Raw genomic sequence first — 23266 nt, 5'->3', positions numbered from 1 at the left:
GTGCACAGAGGGAGATTGGTCATTTATACTCCAGGAGGTTCCATCCTACCTGAATGACCAGCCAATGTTCTTAAGTGATCTGGACAGCCAGAGGCCCTGTTGTGTGGACATTTTTTTTTTCTTCTTAACTTTTACCTCTGGTAATGGAGTTTCTCCAAGCTTTGCTTATTTGGAGAGCCTGAGGCTGGTACAAGCACACTCTCTGTGCCCAAGGTGGAAGCCAGAAAAGTTCAGCATTGCCCTGTGTAGACTTTCCCTCCAGGCCTTTCCTTGCTCTTGAAGCTTGCTGTTCTGGAAGCTCTAGGAAGGTGGTGTGATCTCAGTTCCCTTTTGCTCCAAGGGTTCTCACTCTGGCAAGAATGTCACTGCATTCTAGCAACTGCTAAGATTCCAGGAGCATGGACAAACAAACTTATGTGAATCTCTTACTTCTGCACTTACTTGGGGCACTGGGTGAGAGCTGTTCCTGGAGCAAAGATTGCACCCTGTCTTACTCCTCTTCAAACAAGACAAACTTACCCAGAGATTGGAGGCTAGATTCTTTTCTAAAGGCCTGGGGAATATAAGGAAACCCTCTTTCAACTATGCTTTTGGGGGAGGAGGTCTCCATTACCATCTCCCTAGGTCAGGTATTACAACCTTCTTCATCTCCCAAGAAAATCAGATTGGCTTTGCAAACCAAAGCTAGAGATACCAGAAGCTCCTCGGGATAGCAGTACCAATACTTAGAGATCCACAGAAGCTAGGATCCAGCTCCAAGAGTCACTCAGCAGCAACTCTGGGGCAAAGGCAGGGACGGAAGTTGTGTGATCTGGACCCGCTCAAGTCCCTGGAAACCAGTGGCTCCTCCAGTGCCAAACCCAAGACCTAGAAGGGCATTCCAGAAAGGCATCAGGGAGACACTGGGCTGGGGTCAGCCAGAGGTCATCTTTTGGAAATGAGTAGTCAAGGGGGTGCTGGTACCTTCCATAAGGCCTAGGCAATGAAGATAGAATTTTTAATGTCCAGAACTCTGATTCCTTCTGATTCAAAACTCCTGAAACAGCTCCTTGACTCAGAGGCCCTGGAACTGACAACTTTGCAGCCCGCCTGGCTTGCCAGTGCGGCATACGTGAGTCGAGAGTGCAACCCTGCATTGGGGTGAAATCTCCGAGAGTTCTGGGCCCCAGGAAAATAACTTTCCTGACCTCCTTTCCCTACTCTGTGATCTTTCTACTGGATTCCAGAACGTAGGGTCTGGGTTGAGCCATACGCACTCGGATGTTACAGCTCGCTTGTTTCGGTGAACCTGGTCCTTTCGAACTAGAAATTAACCAGCGCTGCCTGGGTTACCGCCCTGGCCCCGAGCACCCTTGGATATCCAGGAGCTGCTCCACACTTGGGGTCTGCCGCCTCTGGAAAGAGATTCTAGGAGGAAAGGCGACTCTGTCAGGCGCCAAAGTGCGTTGAAACCCAAGCCGCGGTGTGGGGATCCCGGCGCACAGAGCTCTTGCCCCTCCTTCCCTCCTCCCAGAGAACATGGGCTGTGTCCTAGGAGCCCAAGTATAGGACCTCGAAACGTGCGGTGCCAGCCCGCTCTCATCTGCTAGAAACCGTTTCATCTAGCGCGCCAAACGTGCTTTTCTGGACCTAAAAAGGCAGAAGGGGTCGCACAGGCCTGGAGAGGAGGGGATGCAGGTCGGGAGAGACCGGGTCCAAGCGAGCGCAGCTGCCAAAGCCGGCTGCCCGGGTCAGCAAAACTTTGTCTTTCATTGCGCAGGCGCAGGGCAGGGTTGGGGGGCAGGGAAGGGAGGGGAGGAATCCTGAGGCAAGGGGCGGGGGTGGGGGGTGGTGGAGGAGGGGGGGTGGAGGAGGGAGGGTGGTGGATTAAAATAAGTAGGCGGCTCGGTGCTAAGGGATGAGTGAGTCGGAGCTCGGCCTCTCCCCGGCACGTTCCCAGCTGCTCCTGGTTCAGACCCAGCGAGGGAGCAGCGAGCGAGGCTCACCATCCCCGGCGGGCAGGACCCGGGGTTGCTGAGCGCTCGCTCCCGCGTGTCCGGCGCTTGGAGTCCCTTCGGTAGGAGAGGAGTCGGGACGCTAGAGATCCCGGCGCGCCTGTGGGCTCCATCGCCTCCGGCTTCCCCAGTCCCCTCCAGCTAAAGCCCCAGAGACGTGCTCAGCCCCGGGACCTCTGCGGAACAAGGTAACTGCAGTCCTGGGCGCCAGGGCTCAGCAAGGCGAATGCGGGCAGGACTCCTAGGTTTCTTATCACTGCGCGGCGGGTGCCTCCTCTCTCTCCGTACCCCCGAAGGAAGCTCTTTGCCAAACGAATGCTGCAGAACTTTTGTGAAAGTGAGATCAGGGTGGTTGGGGGTGCTGGCTCAGGACTTCCCACGCGGGGTCCTCGGCCTCTGACCTACGGGGATTGAGGGGGCGGGTCTCCATTACTGCCTCCAGCCCGCCTGGCTCCGCGGAATCCCGGGCGAGGTGCCCACGGACTTTGGAAGTCCATCTGTGAGCCCCCTTTAAGAAACCAGAGCAACTTCAGCGGGCACAAACTTTCCCGAGACGCGCTCCCAGCTCTGGCTGACGCCTTGGCTGACGAAGAAGGAAGAGAGAGGGAGTGAATGGCCACAGCCGCAGTCTACCGCGCCAGAGACAGGTGCATGCCCCAGCCCGGTAGTGCTTTCGTTGGTTTGTCTTTTGAGGAGTTGCGCTCTGGTGTGAGGCCGACTAGACCCTAGAGCGCAGGGCCACGAGTCTGATCCCCACCTCGCACTCGCGTTCTGACTTAGGGATAGTCTCTGTGGGACGATTGCTCTGTGTCGTCAAGGCCTGGAGCAGAACCCTTGATTGTCCTGGTGCTGGGAGGCAATGCCAGTGGTGCGCAAGCACTGCTTTCCAATTCGAGACCCACATACAGCACTAGTGGAAATTATGGAGCCGCAGTGTCTCAGGGCTGGGGATTGGAAAGGTTCTGTTACTCCCCTGACTGTCCCCTAGACCAGTCGTCAGGAGAGAAAGAAGAGGGAAAGGGGCGAGGGGCTGCCTGTTGAACTAATTTCTCCTCCGAAATTTCTCTGATACAAATGGAAAACCTCGTCCAGTCCTTTTTCAGCAGCTCAGGCAGTAGCGGGTTGGGCTCTCCATGTGTAAAGTAGCCGCGAGGGTTTCTTTGTTGCCATAATTTGGTAAATTTCACCCAGGCTAAGAGCTGCGCATTGGCTCTGGAGAACAAAACCACGTGCAAGGCTAGGTGTCCCAGGTTCACAGCCCCCAAGGGAAGAGAAGGGCTGGAGGAGATTAGCAGCGACCGGCGGTGGGTAGATGTTCCATCGCAGGCTCCTCGAGTTAATTGCTGTTTTATTAAGATTGGGGAATGGATCGCCGAGGACGCCTCGGACATTTAAGTTCAGTCGAACGGCCACCTCGCCGATGGGTTTGTTAGATCTCGTTTGTTGAGAGAATGCTACAGAAGTATCCGGTGCCGGTCAGTCCTCTTCCTGGAGGTCCAGACGCCTGTCACCACTCAATTGGAGATTCCATGTCAAGGCTGATTTTCTTGGGTTGCTGCTGGGCTCCCCCAGGCGCAAGCTCGTGGAGTTCGCTCCCGTCCTCATTAATGCAAGCAGTTAACTTGCTCACGCTCAATTAGCCCCGAATAAACCACTTTAATAGACTGCACACTTCATTAATGCCTGGTATAGGACTGGCGGCAGACCCGGGATTGGCGCTCCACCGCGCGAGGGACGCGAGTGCCCGCCCTGCGCAGGGACCCGGGATCCTGAGGGTGAATTGCGTCTGCTGTGCGTGGTCGGGTCCCTTTACTCTTTCCTCCCAGGTTCCAAGGCCCGAGATGTTTGAGGAATGAGTGCCTGGCCTGGGGAAGGGTTTTCCATCCTATGTTTAAAGATCGAAAGCATTCGCCCTGGGGTTCCGGGGGTCTGGGAAACCAGAGCCGGAGGGGCCGGGAGTTCGCTCATCATTTCTGGCTGGAGAGGCTAGGGTGAGACTGAGTTTTTCTCTTAGCCGACCTGCTGAAACCGGATCGTGCTTTCGGCCCAATCTTGATATTAGTGTAAAGAGCCACGTTTCGAACGAATTTCGTCCCGAGAAAGTAGTTGGCGGGAGCCTGGGGAGCTCTGGCTTCAGAATGCTTCAGAAAACAAGGAACGGGCTGGGCCGCGGCAGAAAATAAATGTAGTGTTGGGGAAAACAAGATCGGGCAGATAGCCCGGAAAGGTTGGCTCCCAGGAACCATTATAGCTGCAAGCATTCCCCCTTCCCAGCACCCACTAAGATGCCCAAGACTGCTCCGGTCTCGGCTCCTAGGGAGAAGGCGAGGAAAGGCCTAGCGAGGTTGGTGGTTTCTCCCACCCAGGCAAGGAGCGGGTTCGGGCCCCTGTGCAGCCCAGAGTCGCACAGCCACGGCCGCTGGCTTGGCCTTGGATAGGCCAAGCACCGAGAGCAGCAGGAGGAGGCCTCCGCAGCGCCCAGCGGGCTCCTGGGACCTGCAGATAAGGATCTGATTTCCAGCACTTGGAAGGGAAGAAGAGGTGACAGCAATTCAAAGAGTGCTCATCTCGCCTAAGTCTAGGCTGACCTTTGAAATTAGCAAGTCTTCTCCTCCTTTCCCTTCCCCAACCCAAAAGGGTCCCAACTTCCTCTTTGGCTCAGTTTGAATTTTACTTTTTTTTGTGACCAAGCTCTGGGATAGTCTGTTTGTCTCGGGCACGACCTGGGCTTGGCGCAATAGAGATGACTGTTGCTGAAGCCACGGGCTGCCAGCGGGGCCAGCACTCTGCTTCGGAGGCCAGGTTGCTCAGCCTTCTCTCGCCCTGAGGCTGAGTTCATTGCAGCAGTTTTTATCCAAGTGCTAATTTAAACTGTGCAGGTGAATCGCTGCCAGCTCATGGTGTTTTTACACCTTCTTCCTAGGAAGCCCTCTTTCCTTAGGTCCCACCACACAGCCAGTGACCCTCTTGCCAGCTTCCAGGAGAAAAGGTTTCCTGGGTCAACATTTCCTCATTCCTCCTGGGAAAAGGCACTGCACATCTTTGGACAGAGCCAGGCTTTGAAAGCCTCACTGCAGCGAAAGGCAGAGGATTCTATGCCTGGGCCTTGCCCTGGGCTGAGGGTCAGCTCAACCTGGGGAGAAGAGACACGCTGAACTAGGGAGCAGGGCAGAGGCCAATGCATCCCAGGGAAGGGGAATTACTCCATGTTAGAGCAAAGGACCTAGAAAGAGGAGAGTAATGAAACGTAAAGGAAGAAGTCAACAGCAGGGGATTGAGGCTGGACAAGAGAAGGGAGTCCCAAGGACCCTGTTGTGACAATGACTTCTTAAGGACCCCCAAGCTAAGAGCCAGGAGCTCAATGCTTGGGCTTCCCAAGGATCCCTGACAATTTAGACTTTGCTCACCCTGTTGTTTCCTCCATTGGACACATCTGAGTTATGCGTGTCTAGGAGGGTAGAGATGAAAGGCCTTTTTGCAGAGCACAGATGGTTCCATGAAGGCTGGAGATCATGGTCAAGGAGGTCTGGAGATGCCAGCCCCTGGTCACTTCAGAGCGGCTTTCCTCTGGTCCTGCTCAAGCTCCCTGACCTTGCAGTTGGAGGTACATAGACCACAAGAATGGAGGCCTGGCTCTTGCTCTTTCCCATAGGCATAGCCACCTGCCCACGGCTCACCACACACAAGAACATGCTGACAACCCAAAGACCCAGCTCCCCTTTTATTTAGAGGAGTCAGGACACTAAAGCCCCCTTATTTGTGACTGCACAAACAATGGGTATCAGCACCCTCCTTGAAAGCAAAGTGGTCCCCAAGGGCCAAGGCAGGGCAGGGCAGGGAGTCAGTCCTCAAGCAGCTGCAGGGAGAGTGGAGCCAACAGGTTTCACTTATATTAAGGTAGGGAAGCAGATTTAAAGTCAAAGCTGAGAGATTTGAGGAGAAAGATGACAGGGCTTCTGAAAGCCAAATAGAAGGTCAGCCAGAAGATCTTAGCAAATGGGAGCCAGGAGGTGCATGTATTTGTGTGCATGTGTATGTGTGTTGTTTGTCAGGCTCTTGATGGGTGCAATGTGATCATGTGTGTGTGTGTGTGTGTGTGTGTGTGTTTTAAAGCCAGTTTTATGCTATAAAACACTGGTTGGACCAGTCTTTGCACCTTGTCAATTTTGCCTCAAAATGTGCGAATCTACATGTGCATTTCTGTGTTTATCTGCAAATAAATGTGTAAATGTGTTCCCCAGCTCCTGTTATCTTTGCAGGAGATTGTGATTCTGTGTTGACTCAGGCTTACCTGGCTGTCAGTTTGTACAGGACTGGCCAATTTCTCTGTGCCTGTGCCTTTCTCAGTGTCTTGTATACAGTATACAGTAGGCCCTTCTCTCCGTTAAGTTGCATGACTGCCAGAGGCCATTTGGAGAAAGCCCTCAGACCAGCGAGCGTTCTGAAAAGAGGGCTCCCCTGCATCTTATATTCCCACCCTCTTTGTGAGGGTGGGGTCTTAGACTCTCTGGGATTTGAGAGCGGGGTCTTAGACTCTCAGCTCTTGCGCTGGGTGTGAGGAGAGGGTGTGAGGAGAGGGTGTGGCTGGGCTGGAATTCAGAAGGAAGGCCACCCACCCTGAACTTCTTTATTCCTCCCCATGCCCTTGCCTTCTTTTCTTTGCAGATCCGGATTGAAAAGCCACTGCAACCGCCAAAATGGGCAGCAAAACCTTGCCGGCGCCAGTGCCCATCCACCCTTCCCTGCAGCTCACAAACTACTCCTTCCTTCAGGCAGTGAACGGCCTCCCCACAGTACCCTCGGACCATCTGCCCAACCTGTATGGTTTCAGTGCGTTGCACGCTGTGCACCTGCATCAGTGGACGCTGGGCTACCCGGCCATGCACTTGCCGCGCTCTTCTTTCTCCAAAGTGCCAGGCACCGTGTCCAGTTTGGTGGATGCGCGCTTCCAGCTGCCCGCCTTTCCCTGGTTTCCTCATGTTATTCAACCCAAGCCCGAGATCACCGCTGGAAGCAGCGTTCCAGCGCTCAAGACCAAGCCGCGCTTTGATTTCGCCAACCTGGCCTTGGCCGCAACGCAAGAAGATCCGGCCAAGCTTGGCCGCGGGGAGGGCCCAGGCTCCCCTGCGGGTGGGCTAGGCGCCCTCCTCGATGTGACCAAGCTGTCTCCAGAAAAGAAACCCACAAGGGGACGTCTGCCTTCCAAGACCAAGAAGGAGTTCGTCTGCAAGTTCTGTGGCCGCCACTTCACCAAGTCCTACAACCTACTTATCCATGAGCGGACGCACACCGATGAGCGGCCCTACACCTGCGACATCTGCCACAAAGCCTTCCGGAGGCAAGACCACCTTCGGGACCACAGGTGCGGCAACGCGGGTGGCCCAAGAGAGAGCTCTCTGCCTCTGGTCTCACCATCTTCCTCCCTAACGAGATTCTTGAGACCCCGTACTGGCTCCAAGCCTCTGGAGGTTCAGGAAATTCTTTAAAATCAAGAAGGAAAGCCTAGGAGACCCAGTGATAGGTTTTGGAGCATGGGTTCAGGAAATGTGGGAATAAATAGGACCCAAGATTAAGTGAGGTCTCCGTGAGCTCCAGACAAGCACATAGCTTCGTCCGCCCCACTTCCTCCATCCTCAGGGCTGTCCAATAGAAGGTTTTGCGGTGAAGGAAATGTAACATGTGACATATGTGACAGTTAAGTACTTGAAATGTAATAGTGCACCTGAGAAACTAGTTTTATTTAATTTTAAGTAATTTAATAAGTATTTAATAAGCACACATGCTAGTGTATGCTTATCACCATCTTGGACAGTGCAGGTCAAGCAAATTGTCTGACTCCAGCTCCCTTAACTCATCTTCAGTGTTGACCCAGGCCTTATAAGGAGGCCAAGCTTGCCCCTCCTGCCCACCAGGAAGGCGGGTAACTGAACCTGTGTAAGGATCAGACTTTGCTAAAGCATCTCCTTCTCCTCCCCACTCCATCCCCAATCAACATTTTGTCCCATCCACACTTGGTACCCGACAATGCCCTCTTCCTTTGAGGGCAAGTGCCCCATAGCAGTGGGAGGGGATCTTGGGCAATTGTTTATAATATTGCATCATTTTGCAAGGATGAACTCTGTTTCTGCCCTCAGATATATTCACTCCAAAGAGAAGCCCTTCAAGTGTCAAGAGTGTGGGAAAGGATTCTGCCAGTCCAGGACTCTCGCTGTCCACAAGACGCTACACTCACAGGTGAAGGAGCTCAAAACCTCCAAGATCAAATGCTAAATAGAGCCTCTGGGTCACAAGGACCCTGGGCCCAGCGGCCCTCTCCTCCAGAGGGACCAGAAGCCTAACTCTGGCGGGCAGGGGAGAGGCGCTCGTTCATGACCTTCCACCTCTCCAACATTGTCCCCTGGGTCCCTGGCGCACGCGGCACTTCAGAGCCCCGCCCGGGGCCTAGACCCAGACCGACCCGGCTGCTCCCCTAGGACGCGGCTAAACTCTTGGCCAAAAGGCGATACTCACGTGGCGGAAGGGAAACTGCATTAAAAAAAGAACGAAAGCTCCGTGGAGCTGCAGCGGCGCCTCTCCCAGAAGTATTACTTTTTCTATTGTTATTTTATACGTTTTCATTTTTATTTTTGTCTTTGACCATATAAGCTTGTAACTCTGCAGAGAGTGAGGGGAGAAGGGAGAAGCAACGAAGTCCTTCGCACTGGCACCTCCCACCTCCTCCTCCCTCCCTTGCCCCCACCCCGGAGGCTGCAAAAATGTAATCCCGGTATCTACTTCAGCCGTCTGCCCCGGGAACCGCGGGGCCAGGAGCGCCTCCTCCCAGCTCTTGCGGCTCAACCGGGCTCCGGGACTCAGACAGCGGGGCGAGGACCTCTGGCCTGGGGGCTGCAGGGGGCCTGGCCTCTGCCGCCTAGACACCACGAGGGAGCAGCCAGCCAGGAGCCGGGCGCTATATTGCGATTGGCACTTTATGCTGACCATCGGTAACGGACATTTATCACTGGAGTTTTTTTTTTTTAACTATTAAATAAACGGTTATTTTACAGGCATTGCAGGATGGGTAATTTCCCTCCTAAACGCGGGAAAACCGGGTGGGTCCTCTCTTTGACAGGGCCAGGTTTCTCTGCAGGACGCCAGCGTGTCCCGCTCCTTCTACCCTGTCTTATTAGGACGACAGGGCTGAAATGGATGGAGAAACGCCCTCTCTCCCGGGTAGGACTGCCTCTGCCCCACCACGTATTTTCTTACTTTCCTCCTCCAACTCCGGGGTAGGGTCTCAGCCTTCCCACTCCTCACCTCTAAAGGGCTGTGAGTTTACGAAGAACCTAAGCCTGAAAGCAGAACACCGGCCGTGAGAAATCCCAGCGTCTCTGGGTGCTGAGGTCGCTTAGGGTGCAACAAGAGAAGAGAATGTCGTTCCCCACCTTAACCGAAGGCCTCCCTCCTGGCCTCTGGCTTTGGGGTGGGAAAGAACCACCCTCACAGAGCCTCAGAGCTGTATTGTTTCCCGTTCCCCGGGTCCCAACACTGGGCTGCAAATACGCAATCACTGCTGCCTCCCCGGAACCCCAAACCAAAATCACTCCCTCCCTTAGGATCCCTCAGACACAATTCTCTGCTTGGGATTTGTCCTCTCCTAGGATCGCGGCTCTACACCCCCGAAGATTCCCTGCAAATGTAAAGCCTTGTCAGGAATGGCGGGGGCGGGCGCCCTGGGAGGCACGGGACGCTTAGGAGGAGAAATTCGAGTCCTTCCTCCATAAGCTGAACCTTCCCTGGGGTGTCTAGTTTTCCGATATTTAGAAGTCGGGCCGCCGGGGCTCTCCTGCTTGGGTCGAGGCGGAGCTCCCCCAGCTCCAGCGCCCTGACCGCGAGACCGCGCAGGCGGTGGCGCCCGCGGCCTTTCCCAAGCGCAGGGTGGCCTCTCCAGCTTCAGCGCCTGGAGTGCGGCGGCAGCGGACGACGACTGGACTAAGCTTCCCTGCGGCAGGGACCAAAAATCCCAGCCTCGAACCGGGTCCTGCTGGCTGAGAAATAGGCAGGGGATGCAGGAGTTAAAAAGCTCCTGCCTTTCACCGCCCCATTCCCACTTCCTCCGGGAACGCTCCCCGGTCCTGGGCAGGCTAGAACGTCGAGGCCTGGGAACCCAACTGGGCACTGGAGCCTGGCACAGGAGGCTAGGACGAGCCCTGCCCTCCGCGCACAGAGCCGCGCTGCCCCCTGCTGGCCAGGCCTGGAGGGGCGGCCCAGGACTTGGGGCATCTCAAGGAGTCTTGCCTGCAACCTTGCGAAACCGCCACGCATCTGTTTGTTTGGTCCAGAAACCTTGACTAGCCCCAGCGGCCACTGCGGGTGAGGAGCAGGGCGCTGCTGGGTCTGGCATGGTCTGAGGGCTCTTCATTAGTTGGGCACTATCCCAATCCTTCTTTCACGAGAGTCCACAAGGTCGCGCGTGGCCCAGGATGATGCCCCTATTCCTGAACACTGGGGCCTCTGAGTGCATGGAAGTGGGGTTAGCCAGTAGGTTTAGGTTTGGGGTTGTATTGACGGTCTGGGCCCAAGCAGTGCACGCAGGTTGTGGTGTGGTTTGTGCCTGACCATAGCTTGTACTAGATCCAACTTCAGAGGCCTCGTTGGTTCCTTTATGAAGCCCCACGAGGCTGGGGGCGGTGGTTGCTCCAAACAACCGGAGTGCATGGGTGTACACACACACACACACACACACACACACACACAGGGCGCCCTTTTTAGACCCTTGGCTCTTTCTGGGATTCTATATTTGGGATTGTCTATGGCTGCTCTTCCCTAGCTCCTGACATCCCTCCACCTCCCGGAACGCATCCTTCCACCCGCGGAACACCATGCTTCTGCAGTTCCCGGGCCTCAGGACGTTATAAATGCTGTGAAAGGGGGAGGTTTGCCAGCCATGTCAATCCTTTTTGGGTCACCCCTCCTCCAACACTGTGAAACCCCTCCCAGTCCAAGGTCTGCAACTGAATGTCAGTATTAAGTGTGCATCCTCAAAATAACAGATTTCCAGTGCAGAGTTTTAAATTGGGGGTGGGAAATGGAAGATGGGATAGAGTGCTGCGTGACAACTCCCTGGTCCTCTCAGAATGCCTCTATTTGCTCTACTGATGTTTGCTGTTATCCTGGTGGACTCAGATCACTTCTCACTACAGCTTGCTCTAGTGATTCGTAGACTGTGCAGAAACAGCAACTGCAGGTGGAAAGGCCGTCTGGACCTCTGGGCCATCAGACCCCTTCCAGGCTACAATTCCCAGGCGATGTGATTGGTTGATGTGGTTGGAAACTAGTGTCCCAGTTTCCTGCTTGTATTCACTGTGGGTTGCATAAAAATGTGCAATTGAGAAGGCCAGAAATGCTGGTTGGCTTTTCTTGCCTGCACCAATTTTTTTCCCAATACATCTCTAAAAAGTCCCAGCTCCTGTCTCCTCTCCGGACTCCCCACCACAGTTAGCTTCGTTGGTCCCAGTGACTGTTCCTGGTGCTCAGCGTTGCTGGGGCCATTTTTTGGAGCGAAAGAGGTCCATGGTGCTGGCCAGGTGGAGTTCAGCTGGGGCCCTTCTCAAAGCTGCTAGGCCTGTGGCTTTTGTGTACGGGTGGAAAAGCTATCTGGCCTAAGACAGCCTATTGGGCAGGGTGGGTGGAAGGTGCCGGAGACCCTGGGCACAGCGCGGAGCTGCCAGATGCTGTCTCCGAGAAGATATCAGGTGCGTCCTGGGAAAAGAACAGCTTGCAGGGGCTTTTTCCTAGGAGAGAGTGTTTTTGTTTCAGGTTTTACCTCCTTTTTCCAGAGTGTAGTTAGGGATTAGGGACCCACTAAAAGTACATTTTCCCGGGTACTTCCTTGCCGTGGCATTTGTTGCTTACATTAGGGAGAGGGACGCAATGGGATACTCTGAGGCTCCCTGACGTCATCTCAGCTCCAAGAACCTGAGGATCTGATATCCTAAAGCCCCTAGAATCTTGGTGTCCCTGGAGCCGGTTCGAAGGCGTCCCGTCCCACCACTCTAGCGTCCCGTCCCACAGAGCGCTAAGCCTCTGTGACGTCACGGTCCCCCTCCCGCAGACACCATGACGTCACAGAGGCCTCGGGCCTGAATGAGGTCCAAGGAGGCATCCATTAGGTAACTTCATGACGTCACAGATGAACCTCACCTCAGGCTAATATATCCACACTTCTTGGTCCCGCCCGGCCCTGCGAATCTGCCCATTGAGGCGCCACGAATCGATTCGTCCCCACTGACAGGATCCGCAGACCCGAAGCTTTGGCAGCTGTCGTGAGTGAAGGGCGGTGCCCTGCAGCGTCCTTCTCCTGAATCCGAGGTTTAGAGTGGTCTCCCTGCCCGCAGCGTTTCAGGGCAGCAGCAGCCTCTGCGTACTCGCCCCACCCACTTCTCCGCCCATTGTGGCCCCGCCCTCCCCGCCCACTACGCATGCACCACGCGCAGGCGCAAAGGAACTCGCCGGCCTGTGCTGCTGGTGCCGGAGTCCGGAGCCCAGAGGCGGTTTGTGGAAGTCGTTGCGGAGTTCTGTGTTTTGCTCACAAGTTCGGGGGCATACTGGCCCTGAGGGCGCATGCAGCCGTTGACGTAGGTGTCCGCAGGAAATGCAGACGAGGAAGAGGGTGGCGCTGGGCTAATGCGGGCTGGAGCCCTTGACTTGGAGTGCCCAGTCCAGCGCCGCCTTCCGACGGAGGCCCCTTGGATCTGAGCCAGCGGGGGTGGGGGGCGGCGGTCCCTATCCTAGGCCAGAAAGTCCGCTGCGGTCCCAGCCCGTTTGGTGAGGCTCTCTGAGGTAGAGATGTCGGTCTTCAGCCTGGGGGAACGCTTTGGTCTCCCTCCCGACCCGTTCATCCCGACTTTCTGGGCCGTCTGTAGAGCGCAGTCGGTGGTTAGGTCCAGTTGGCGTATGTTTCAGATGAAAAATTCACTACGGACATGAGATGCTGAGGTCAAATTTCATGTCAGTGAGTGGCAGAGGAAGAATTCGAAGCTGTGCTTTCATTGAGGGGAGGGGTCAGAAGACCCAGCTCTAGCTTTTTCTGACAAGCACAAGTTTTGAGGAAGTCCCTGTGCTTCTCTGAGCCTCAGTTTTCTTCCTGAAATGGGGGTAGGCTCTTCCTACCTACCTTATTCACTTCATGTAGAGGTAAAAGTCGTACACATTTTGCCAATAACGTATTCACTGCTTGAGCCAAAAACTGTGTCCTAATGTGTTGTAGAACAACTTTGGCATGTATGAAGGCCTTGTAAATGATGATGATGATGATGATGGTTAGAAGTGCTTCTCAGCATTTTGAAGTAGCCTGCCTCCCAACCTGCTGTATTCCCAGGAGTGACACCCCCCATCTTTTTTTATAACAGAGGCATCCTGAAATGGAACGAGAGAGGAATAAGATCACTGAACTGGTGGCCTTCTTGAAACCTCTGGCAAAAAGCCTTTTTCAATGACATGGGGACTGATGGATTAATCCGCTTACAAATTATTATGTTTGGTTGGGAAGATGTGTCATGGCCCTGTGTCAGAGTCCTACCCACCGTGTGTTTGTGGAACCCAGAGAGTTAACACACTGTGGTGATTGACGTGTGGAGCTGGGGAAGGAGCCTATGTATGTGGCAAGTGTGACTGCATAGATAGGCAAGTGCTTTAACACATGCCTGCAGAGTGAAAGACCTCTTGTGGATTTGTGCTATCTTATGATTGATTGATTGAAACAGGGTCTCCCTCAGTTGCCTAGGCTGGAGTGCAGTGGTATGATCAGGGCTCATTGCAACTTCAACCTCCTGGGCTCAAGCAATCCTCCTACCTCAGCCTCCTGAGTAGCAAGGCTACAGGCATGTGCCACCACCTCCAGCTAATTTTTTCTATTTGTGTGTGTGTGGGGTGCGGGGGGCGGGGAGATAAGCTCTTTCTATATTGCCTAGACTGGTCTTGAGCTCCTGGGCTCAAGTGATCCTCCCACCTTGGCCTCCCAAAATGCTGGGATTACAGGTATGAGGCACCATGCCTTACCCTTTTGTTTTCTTTGACTTGTGTTAGAGCATACTAGCCGAAAGAAAAAGTGGACACACAATGTTCTTTTTGTGGACTTCTGCAGGAATGTTCCTCTCACCCAGTCACCCCAGTCCTGGCAATTTGCTGCCATATTATGGTCATTTTTCCTGGCCAATGCTAGTTCCAGCTCCAGAGATTAGAATATGAAAGCACTAAACCCTAAAAATGGGATGGAAGGATGAATGAATTGCAATTTTTTGTTTCCCTTTTCCAAACATTGAGCTGGCTCTCATCAGCGCAGCTGCCTCTGGGGATGTATAAAGCATAATTAATACATTTTAAATGTTTGGTTTGAACTTTTTTTGCTAGTTAGATAAGATAAGGAGTTTTTGTCATGACACGGAAAGGGATGGATTTATTTCTATCATTTGCAGGAGTGGATACTACTTGGAGCTTGTAGGTAGACAGTTGCATGAGATGAGAAACTTTATGGGGGCATGGAAAAAAGCCAGTGGAGGTGGGACAGGAATGGCTAAACCCTACATTCTAGACAACCAGAGGGGGGAAATGAACTTCCAGAGAATTTGGGTCTTGCCTTAAATATTGAAATTTGCTTGGGGGTTTGGTCCACTTCTTATTAACCTGGGTCCAGAGCTGAATGTCTTTGTGCAATCAGAGCTCAGAATTGCCTCAGTATCTCACAATACACATGGCGTTTCCCTGTTTGTTTAAGGTAAGGCAAGAACCAGAGCATGTGTCATGCTGTTGCCATCAGGAAAATCTCTATGGCCTTATCATTGAGAGATCACTCAACACTGAAATATTTGAGCAGGGACACTCTAAGATGGGTGGAAAAACTAGGAGAGTTATTATTAATAGAGGGATCTATGTATCCATAAGATCCATATTTTTAATAATAATGTTCATATCTTCTATATTTTTTTCAATATCTTGATTCCTTTGCCTGTTAATTTCTAACTGACACTTGTGTGTATTAAAAACTCTTACCATGATGGTGGAAATGTCATTTTCTTATTGTAGTTCTAGCAAAGTTATATAAATTATATATACAGATATACATAAACCATGTATATGTACACACATATACATATATGACTAAGCTACTTACGTTTATTGTGATGTATATGTTGCCATTATCTTTTACCATCTCGCTTTATGTTTCTAGTTGTCCAACTGTTTTGCTGCCCCTTTTCTAACTTTCTCTGATAAAAATGATAAGCTTTTGCTTAATTTCTTTAGTGGTTACTCTTAAGTGTTTAATATGTTTACTTAGCTTAAAGTCTCAATCAGTAACATCACTTACCTTCTTAATAATATAATAAATAAGGCAACTTCAGTCACACTTGACCAAGATCCCAGTTTACATGTGCACCAAAATTTGTTAAACTCTTTACCCTCACCACCCTTCTCACTACTGCTGGGCCTTGGCTGCTCACCTTTGGATTTTAGGTGGCTGCAGGGAAGACCAGCTTATCCTTGAGTTCATCCTGACCATGCTATGTTTGTCTCTCTCTGACAGTCAGCAATACTCTTGGGGACTCAGTGTGGCAGTTGGGACAGTGGCAGGGGCTGGGGCTTTACCTCTGTGGGAAAAGTGTGAGACATTGCTAGGGCTTCTCCAGCCGGAAAGCCAGGCAAGCTTTTGCTCCTAGCAAAGGATAACTTTTATTTTAATTGTCAGAAGGGTGTCTTTAATTGGGCCAAGGAAGATTGGAAGTGCTGGGGAAAGCACTGAGTTGTAATACATTCCTTCAGCTTTATCCCCGAATGTTTTAATTTGAACATTTTCAAATATACAGAAAAATTGAAAAAATTTTATAGTGAGCACCCATAGAATGGATTTCTTTGAGTTTATCCTCCTTGGGGTTTTATCAGATTCTTAAATCTGTAGGTTTATGCCTTTCTTCCATATTTGAAAACGTTTCAGCCAATTACCTACCACCTAGATTTCACAATTGATTTTTTACTATACTTGCTTTATCACACATCTGTCCATCAATCTATCCTTCCAACTTTTTTTTTTTTTTTTTTTTTTTTTTTTTTTTTTTTTTTTTTTTGAGACGGAGTTTCGCAATCTTGTTACCCAGGCTGGAGTGCAATGGCGCGATCTCGGCTCACTGCAATCTCCGCCTCCTGGGTTCAGGCAATTCTCCTGCCTCAGCCTCCTGAGTAGCTGGGATTACAGGCACGCGCCACCATGCCCAGCTAATTTTTTTTTTTTTGTATTAGTAGAGACGGGGTTTCACCGTGTTGACCAGGATGGTCTCGATCTCTTGACCTCGTGATCCACCCGCCTCGGCCTCCCAAAGTGCTGGGATTACAGGCTTGAGCCACCGCGCCCGGCCCCAACTTTTTTTTTTTTTAATTACTTAGGTCAATAACTTTGACTTTTTTTCAGGAAGGCCCAACTTTTTTAAAAACAAAAATTTGCAAACATACAGAATCATGGAAAGAATAGTACAAAGTACACCCTTAGATTATCCTCATAGAGTCTATAATTGGCCATGTTTCATTCTATTTGTTTCCCTCTCTTTCTCTCTGAATCATTTGAAAGTCAGTTCCAGACTTCATTATATTTCATCCCTAAGTATTTCGGCACATATCTCTTAGATATAAAGACATTATCCTACATAACCACATTAATATAACACTAAAGAAAATTAATAATTTTATATCATCTCATGATCAAATGTTCCATCTATGTTTGTTTCTCCAAATTTTCTAACCTCTTGTCTTTTTAGAAATCAGAAACCAATAAAACTTTTTACATTGCATTAGTCTTTAGTGCATTTTAATCTAGAACAGTTTTGTGTTTTAAAAATGTTTTTTATTTTGAAATAATTATAGATTTACAGAAAATTACAGATAGTACAGAGTGGTTCCATACACACTTCACTCAGTTTTTCCCAGTGGATAGTTACATCTTGCATAATGATAGTACAATATCATAACCAGAAAATTAATATTGACACAATGAGTGTGTGTAATGTTATGCTATTTTATCACGTGTAAATTCCTGTAACCACCACTACAATCGAAATATGGAACTATTTCACTAGTTAGAACATTTTAACAGTTTGAGGAAAGTGTAAAAACCTGACCTCCCATTGGGCTCCTTTATCCTCCCAGTTTATCACATAATGGCCTTAAATATTTTTTCTACATACATTGAGATCCATGTTACACAATACTAAGTTTTTGCTTTGACCATCACACGTAATTTAGAGAACTCAAAAGGACAGGTAAAGTTTATTGTTTTTTGCCATGTTTTTGGTTTTTCCATTGTTCCTTTTTTCTTCCTGATGTTCCAAGTTTCCTTCTTTTATTATTTCCTGTTTTGAGAACTTTTCTTCTTTAGCCATTCTTTTAGGGTAGGTATGCTGGTGACAAATCCTTTTAGTTATTCTTCATCTGAGTATGTCTTTATTGCTCCTTCATTCTTGAAGGTTAATTTCACCAAGAATTCTGGGTTGATAGTTACTTTCTTTCAGCACTTGAAAAATGTTTCTACTTCCTTCTGGCTTCCATGGTTGCTGATCAGATATTCACTGTCATATGAATTGTTTTTCTTCTGTACATAAGGCCTAATTTTTCCAAAGCTCCTTCCCTCCCTCCCTCCCTCCTTCCTTCCTTCCTTCCTTCCTCCCTTCCTTCCCTCTCCCCTTCCCTCTCCTGCCCTCCTCTCCCCTCCCCTCCCTTTCCTTCTCTTCCCTTCCCTTCCTTTCTTTCTTTGACAGAGTTTGGCTCTTGTCACCCAGGCTGGAGTGCAATGGCACATTCTCGGCTCACTGCAACCTTTGCCTCCCAGGTTCAAGCGATTCTGCCTCAGTCTCCCTTGTGGCTGAGATTATGGGCACCTGCCATCATGCCTAGCTAATTTTTGAATTTTTAGTAGAAACCTGGTTTTACCATGTTGGCCAGGCTGATCTCGAACTCCTGACCTCAGGTGATCCACCCACCTTGGCCTCCCAAAGTGCTGGGATTACAGGCGTGAGCCACCATGCCTGTCCTCCAATGCTGCTTTCAGATTACTTTCTTTGTTTCTGATTCTTCAATTTTCAGAAGTTTGAGTATGATGGTTCTTGGTATAGATTTCCCCTCAGTTTATCCTCTTCAGGGTGTTCTCACATTCTTAAATCTGTAGGTTTATACCTTTTTCCATATTTGAAAAATTTGCAGCTATTATTTCTTCTAATGCTTTTTCAGCTTCACTTTCTCCTTTACTTCTTAGACTCCAATGAGACAAATATTAGAATGCTATTTCCCACAGGTACCTGAGGCTCTGTTCACTTTTTTCAGTCTATTTTCCCTCCGTTTTTCAGATTGGGTAATTTTCATTGTTCTATCATCTGGTTCACTGGTTCTTCCCTCTGTCTGCTCTATTCAGTTGTTAAGCCCATCTGTTGGGCTTTTTAGAAAATTTCAATTATTGTATCTTTTAAATTCTAAATTTCCACATGGTTCTTCTTTATATATTCTGTTTCCTTATTGAGACCTTTTATTTTTAACTTGTTTCTGGTGTTTGTAATTGCTAATTGAAGCATTTTTATGTTGGCTGCTTTAAAATTTGTGTCAATAATTCCATCATCTGTGTCATTTTAATATTGGTGTCTGTTGATTATCTTTTCTCTTTCAAGTTAAGATTTTCCTTGCTCTTGATATGACCCGATTTTCCATCATATCCTTGGAATTTTGGGTATTATGTTATGAGACTGAGTTTTACTTCAATCTGTCTTAACAGATCTTCTCTGATACTGTTCCTTGGGGACGAAGGAAGTACTGCTTTGCTACTTGAGAGGGTGGAGGTCTAGGCTCCCCTCCAAGCCTTTGGAGATACCTCCCGTGCTGGGAGGGGTAGAGGTGCTTTTTCACTAATCCTCATTTGGCTTCTACTAGAGGGTAGGTGAAAAGGCTTGTTATCCCTAGGTGATGGTCAAAGTTTGATTGTCCACTCAGTCTTCTCAGGTACCACTTAGCTGGGGCAGGGAGGGGTGCCCTGTTAAGCTGGAAAAAGATGGAAGTCTACTCAGTCTTTGCTAAGTGGTAACCTGTGGCTTTTTGAGTGTCTATCTCATTGCATAAGTGAAGAATTATTGGCCTTACAGAAATATACACTAAGTGATTGGTAGATTTCTCCACAAATTCTTACTTCCTGGGGATAGGATGATCTAAGGTGTTGCTGTTATTCTAAGATGATCCTGGGTTTCCACTCTAATGTACTGGGATATTTTAAATTTCACAATGCACAATCATACTTTTATATGTTGACATAAAATGCACTGGAATGGTCTTATTATAAAATTATAAAACCTTTATCGATCTCAAATGTTGGCATTTTAGTTCCCTGTGGATAAAAAAGAACAATTGATATTTTTAGATTAGCTGCAATCTGTTGAGTTTTGACACAGTAAAGTTTAGTCTTGCATTATTTTGTTTATGAAAAGAGAAAGCCTAATGAATCTAGTGGTATGGTTTTCTTTTACACCCTACTCCTTTGTGTGATTTTTAGATCACAGTTTTTAACATAAATTTGTCCATAAAACTGTAAGCCTCATTAAATTTTTGGTACTGGAATTTCAGGAATCTATTTACATTTTCCTGAAATATTAAGTTAGTTTTCTTCAGTGTAAAAATACTTCCTAAGGGGATAGAATTTTTTTCTCTTCTAAAATTGTGCTTATAGATTTATTAGTGTTGTTTTGTTCAGGAGGAGAAATAATTAGCAAAAACTTTTATTTGGTTAATATTTTTATTGATTATTATATTGTGCCAGATTATGGATCAAGTGTGAGCATTATAAAAAATGAGAGGAGCGATCCCTATTTTTTCCAGATATATATTGTTATGACATAAAGTTTATTTCAGTAAGTCTGGACAGACTTAAGTAGATAGCCTGGATAAACAGAACTAGGAAGCAGGGAACGTTGGTCTCAGTACAGATTTTATTGCAGAGTTTTCTTCGGTCATCTTAGTCAAATCCTATAGCATCTCTGGACCTCAATTCTTACCTGTCAATGAGAATAAAAACACCTATCTTTTCTGACTTCTACAGTTTCTGCCAGAAAAAATTTAGATTTGTGCCATAAACATAGATAACATTGCTAAGGACTGTTTACCTCTTTTTATTTATTCTTAAAAATAATCTGCAAACACTACCAGTTTTTCAGCTGTTTTTTGTTTCAAAAATGTCTTAGAGCAAAGAAAATTCAAAAAGAAAAAACTGTGTGGGATAGGTTTTAAAAAGTTTTTAGACTTCGTTTCCAGGATTGTTCACCATTTTTGTTATTAGTGAGAACTGAATTTATTTTTCTTTCCTAAATACTCTGATTCTTTAGTTGTCCTGGAGCTAGTTGTGTCACCTATGAAGTTTTAGGCAGAAAAAAGCCTTACACGTGATTTAGAGAACTGTGTGGCAGACATCCATGGATCAAAATAGCTGTAATTAGTAAATAAATCTCATGTTTAGGAATATGCTAAAGTATGTAGATACGCTGACTTGTTCCAGAAACAGAATAAAACCAAATCAACTTCTTTCAAAATGAGAACAGTTACAAAAACAAAAATTTTGAAAATAATGAACATAAAGGTTTGAATTATAAATATTTGTTTCTAGAGAAACAAAAAGCAATTTCACTCATTACTAATTTCAGAGGAAGAGAGCTCAGTGGTAGTTAGACCACACCAACCCTGTTGGTGTGTTAAAATGGGAATTTTCACATAAAGTCATCTGTATGAGACAAGGAGCCCTGTACCACTCCCATGATGCGCAGGAACTCTCCTTCCATCTGTAGACTCGTTCTTAGATGTGGCTCAGAACTGACACACACACACACACACACACACACACCCCTGCAGATTTTGTTTTCTAGTCACAATCTTCAGAGCCAAAACTAAGTATTTTAGGTATTTTAGCTGTAGTTGTTATGTCATCTCACGATTAGTTGCTAAACATATTTTTGACTGGCAGGAAAAATGTAAAGTAATGACTAGAGTTTTCTTTATGTCTCTAATATTGACTTATTTCCCTGCTACATAAATTATTCTGAGCAACACAATGTGTATAGGCCAGAAAGGCATGGAGCCTGAATATCAGTGACCAAGAAAGAATCTTTAGAGCTGCTAATGTAACCTCTGAGGAAGCCAGGGGAAAAATCCATTCTGTCCTTTTCAGTTTGTTGGTTTTATTATTTTGCACTATAGAATGATTGTCCTAGACCTACCTGGCTAACACTGGGTCCATCAAGGTGCTTGGAACACTTCCTTTCCCACCCCCTGCCCTGCCCCAACAAACACATAGCAAAGAGAGATAGGTGCACAGCTGGCTTTGGCTTTCTGCCTCCTTTGGCCCTGGGGGTACACTCACCCCTGGCCTAGGAGGCATGCATCTGCATCTGTATCATGAACAAAACTGTCTCGCCTTGAAAGAACTGCTGGCAGAGTGATTTCAGAGCTACCTGTGAGAGTTTCACCCTTTGAGAACAAACTGCCCAACTCTCTCTTGAGCTCCCCTTACCTGCTCTCCAAAGAGCCTAGAATCCCTCACTTTCTCATGAGAATCCCTTCCTTCCTTCCTTCCTTCCCTCCTTCCCTCCCTCCCTCCCTCCCTCCCTCCCTCCCTCCCTTCCTTCCTTCCTTCCTCCCTCCCTCCTTCCCTCCCTCCCTCCCTTCCTTTCTTCCTTCCTTCCTTCTTCCTTAGTAAGAGATGATGTTTATTATAGAATGCAGACTTTTGGGGAGGGGATATTCTATATAGCTACCATTTGTTGAATCCTTACCATATCTGAAACATTGTGCCAAGAGATTTGCAACCACAAATATTATCATTTTTTAAATTAGGAATCTGAGGCTCAGAAGTACATTTTTGCACAAGATGACAAAGATGGTAAATCCTAGAACCAGCCTTCAAATCTAGATTCTTCAGACTCCAAAGTCCATTGGTTCCCAGAATCCTGTACTGCCTCCCTGTAACTGAGATTCACTAAGGGGAGGCCCTGCCCTGATGGATGAGGAGCGCTGGGCTCTGACCTCTTGCTGGTGAGGAAGAGAGCAGCTAAGAGGTCCTGGGCTGAGAAAGGTTTGCCTTACCAGGTACTCTGATGTTGGCCCAGGAAGTATGAAATCTCAGGTCTTAGCCTCAACCTTCAAGCAAAAAGTGGAGGTCTTCCTCTTGCTTCATGAGGTAGCCTTCCAGGGCATCTCACTGGGGAGGGAGCCCATCTTAGGGGAAGGAAGAGAACAGGTATGTGGCCAACCCCTGCCCACAGTAGGGCTCTCATGCTTGTCTTTCTTCAGAAAAGGATGAGGCTTGAAAGGGCGGCGTAGCGTTTATGATGTTATACTGCATTTCTGTTCCTTTCACTAGCTGGAGTATGAGCTTGTGAACCCGAAAAATGTTGGAGCACCTCAGCTAGGCATGTCAAGGGCTGACAGAGCTGGCAGTGAGGCCTCAGATGGGTTTCTGGTTGCCATCTTGATGGGACATGGCTTAGATTTTCCACTGCCCTTCAGACTTTCCTCTTTAGCCAGGATCCCTATACTAATGATCAGTATGATGGCTGAAATATAGCTGAAGAAGGCAGTCAGCATATAGTAAGTCACCCAGACCAGACTTTTTCAGGATGTGGCCTCAAACTTTCTCACTTTCTCAGTCTGGTCCGGGGACTTCTCCAATGTACTTGGAGAAGCTGTGACTTAACATTTCTGATGCTGTGTTACAAATGTCTGCTTATAGATTGCAGGCTCCTTGAGGACATGAGCCAATTCTGCTTATCTCAGCATTTCCAGTGCCTTTTGTGGTACCTGAGCTTGAGAAGATGTTCCTAGCTAAGCTGGACTTTGGAGAACAGCCTTGGTCCAGTTACAGAAATGAGGAAACTTTATGGGAAAGAGGGGAACGAAGAAGGTGACTGGTAATTGTGTTCTTGGGAAAAGCATGCTTCTGATCATTAGGTTGCGAATGAGAACCGTGTGTTTAAACTGGAGTAAAAAGAACAATTTGCTGGTAGTCCTGGCTCCAGCCAGCATCGTGGGGGCTGCCCAGAAGGGATGTTTTCAGAAATGGGAACAACAGCTTTGCTCTAGTACATACTAGATTGCTTTTCCAAGTAATTATAATATGCTAGATGAAGCCTGCACCTTTTATTTTCATTTTACTTTGTGTTTAGAATGAAACATTTTAAATAAAACTCCTGAAAAATTAGAAGGCAAATAAAGCAGTCCTGCTAATTTAA

At 48.4% G+C, this 23266-nt stretch overlaps 1 protein-coding gene across 1 annotated transcript; it reads left to right on the top strand.

Annotated features, from left to right (window-relative positions):
• Positions 1 to 1987: 1987 nt before the first annotated feature.
• Positions 1988 to 8980, top strand: OSR1 (odd-skipped related transcription factor 1). Its single transcript, XM_012475107.3, is given in 5 exon segments — positions 1988 to 2182; positions 6660 to 7356; positions 8129 to 8240; positions 8242 to 8330; positions 8332 to 8980. Coding segments are annotated over 4 exon segments (1002 nt in total). The 5' UTR covers positions 1988 to 2182; positions 6660 to 6691; the 3' UTR covers positions 8468 to 8980.
• The last annotated feature ends 14286 nt before the right edge of the window (positions 8981 to 23266 follow it).

The sequence above is a fragment of the Aotus nancymaae genome, unplaced genomic scaffold (genome assembly GCF_030222135.1).
Source record: "Aotus nancymaae isolate 86718 unplaced genomic scaffold, 86718_ANA_hifiasm-v0.15.2.pri h1tg000057l, whole genome shotgun sequence".
NCBI lineage: Eukaryota > Metazoa > Chordata > Mammalia > Primates > Aotidae > Aotus > Aotus nancymaae.
The sequence above is the reverse complement of the archived record's forward strand: the minus strand, read 5'-3'. Positions and strand labels throughout refer to the sequence as shown.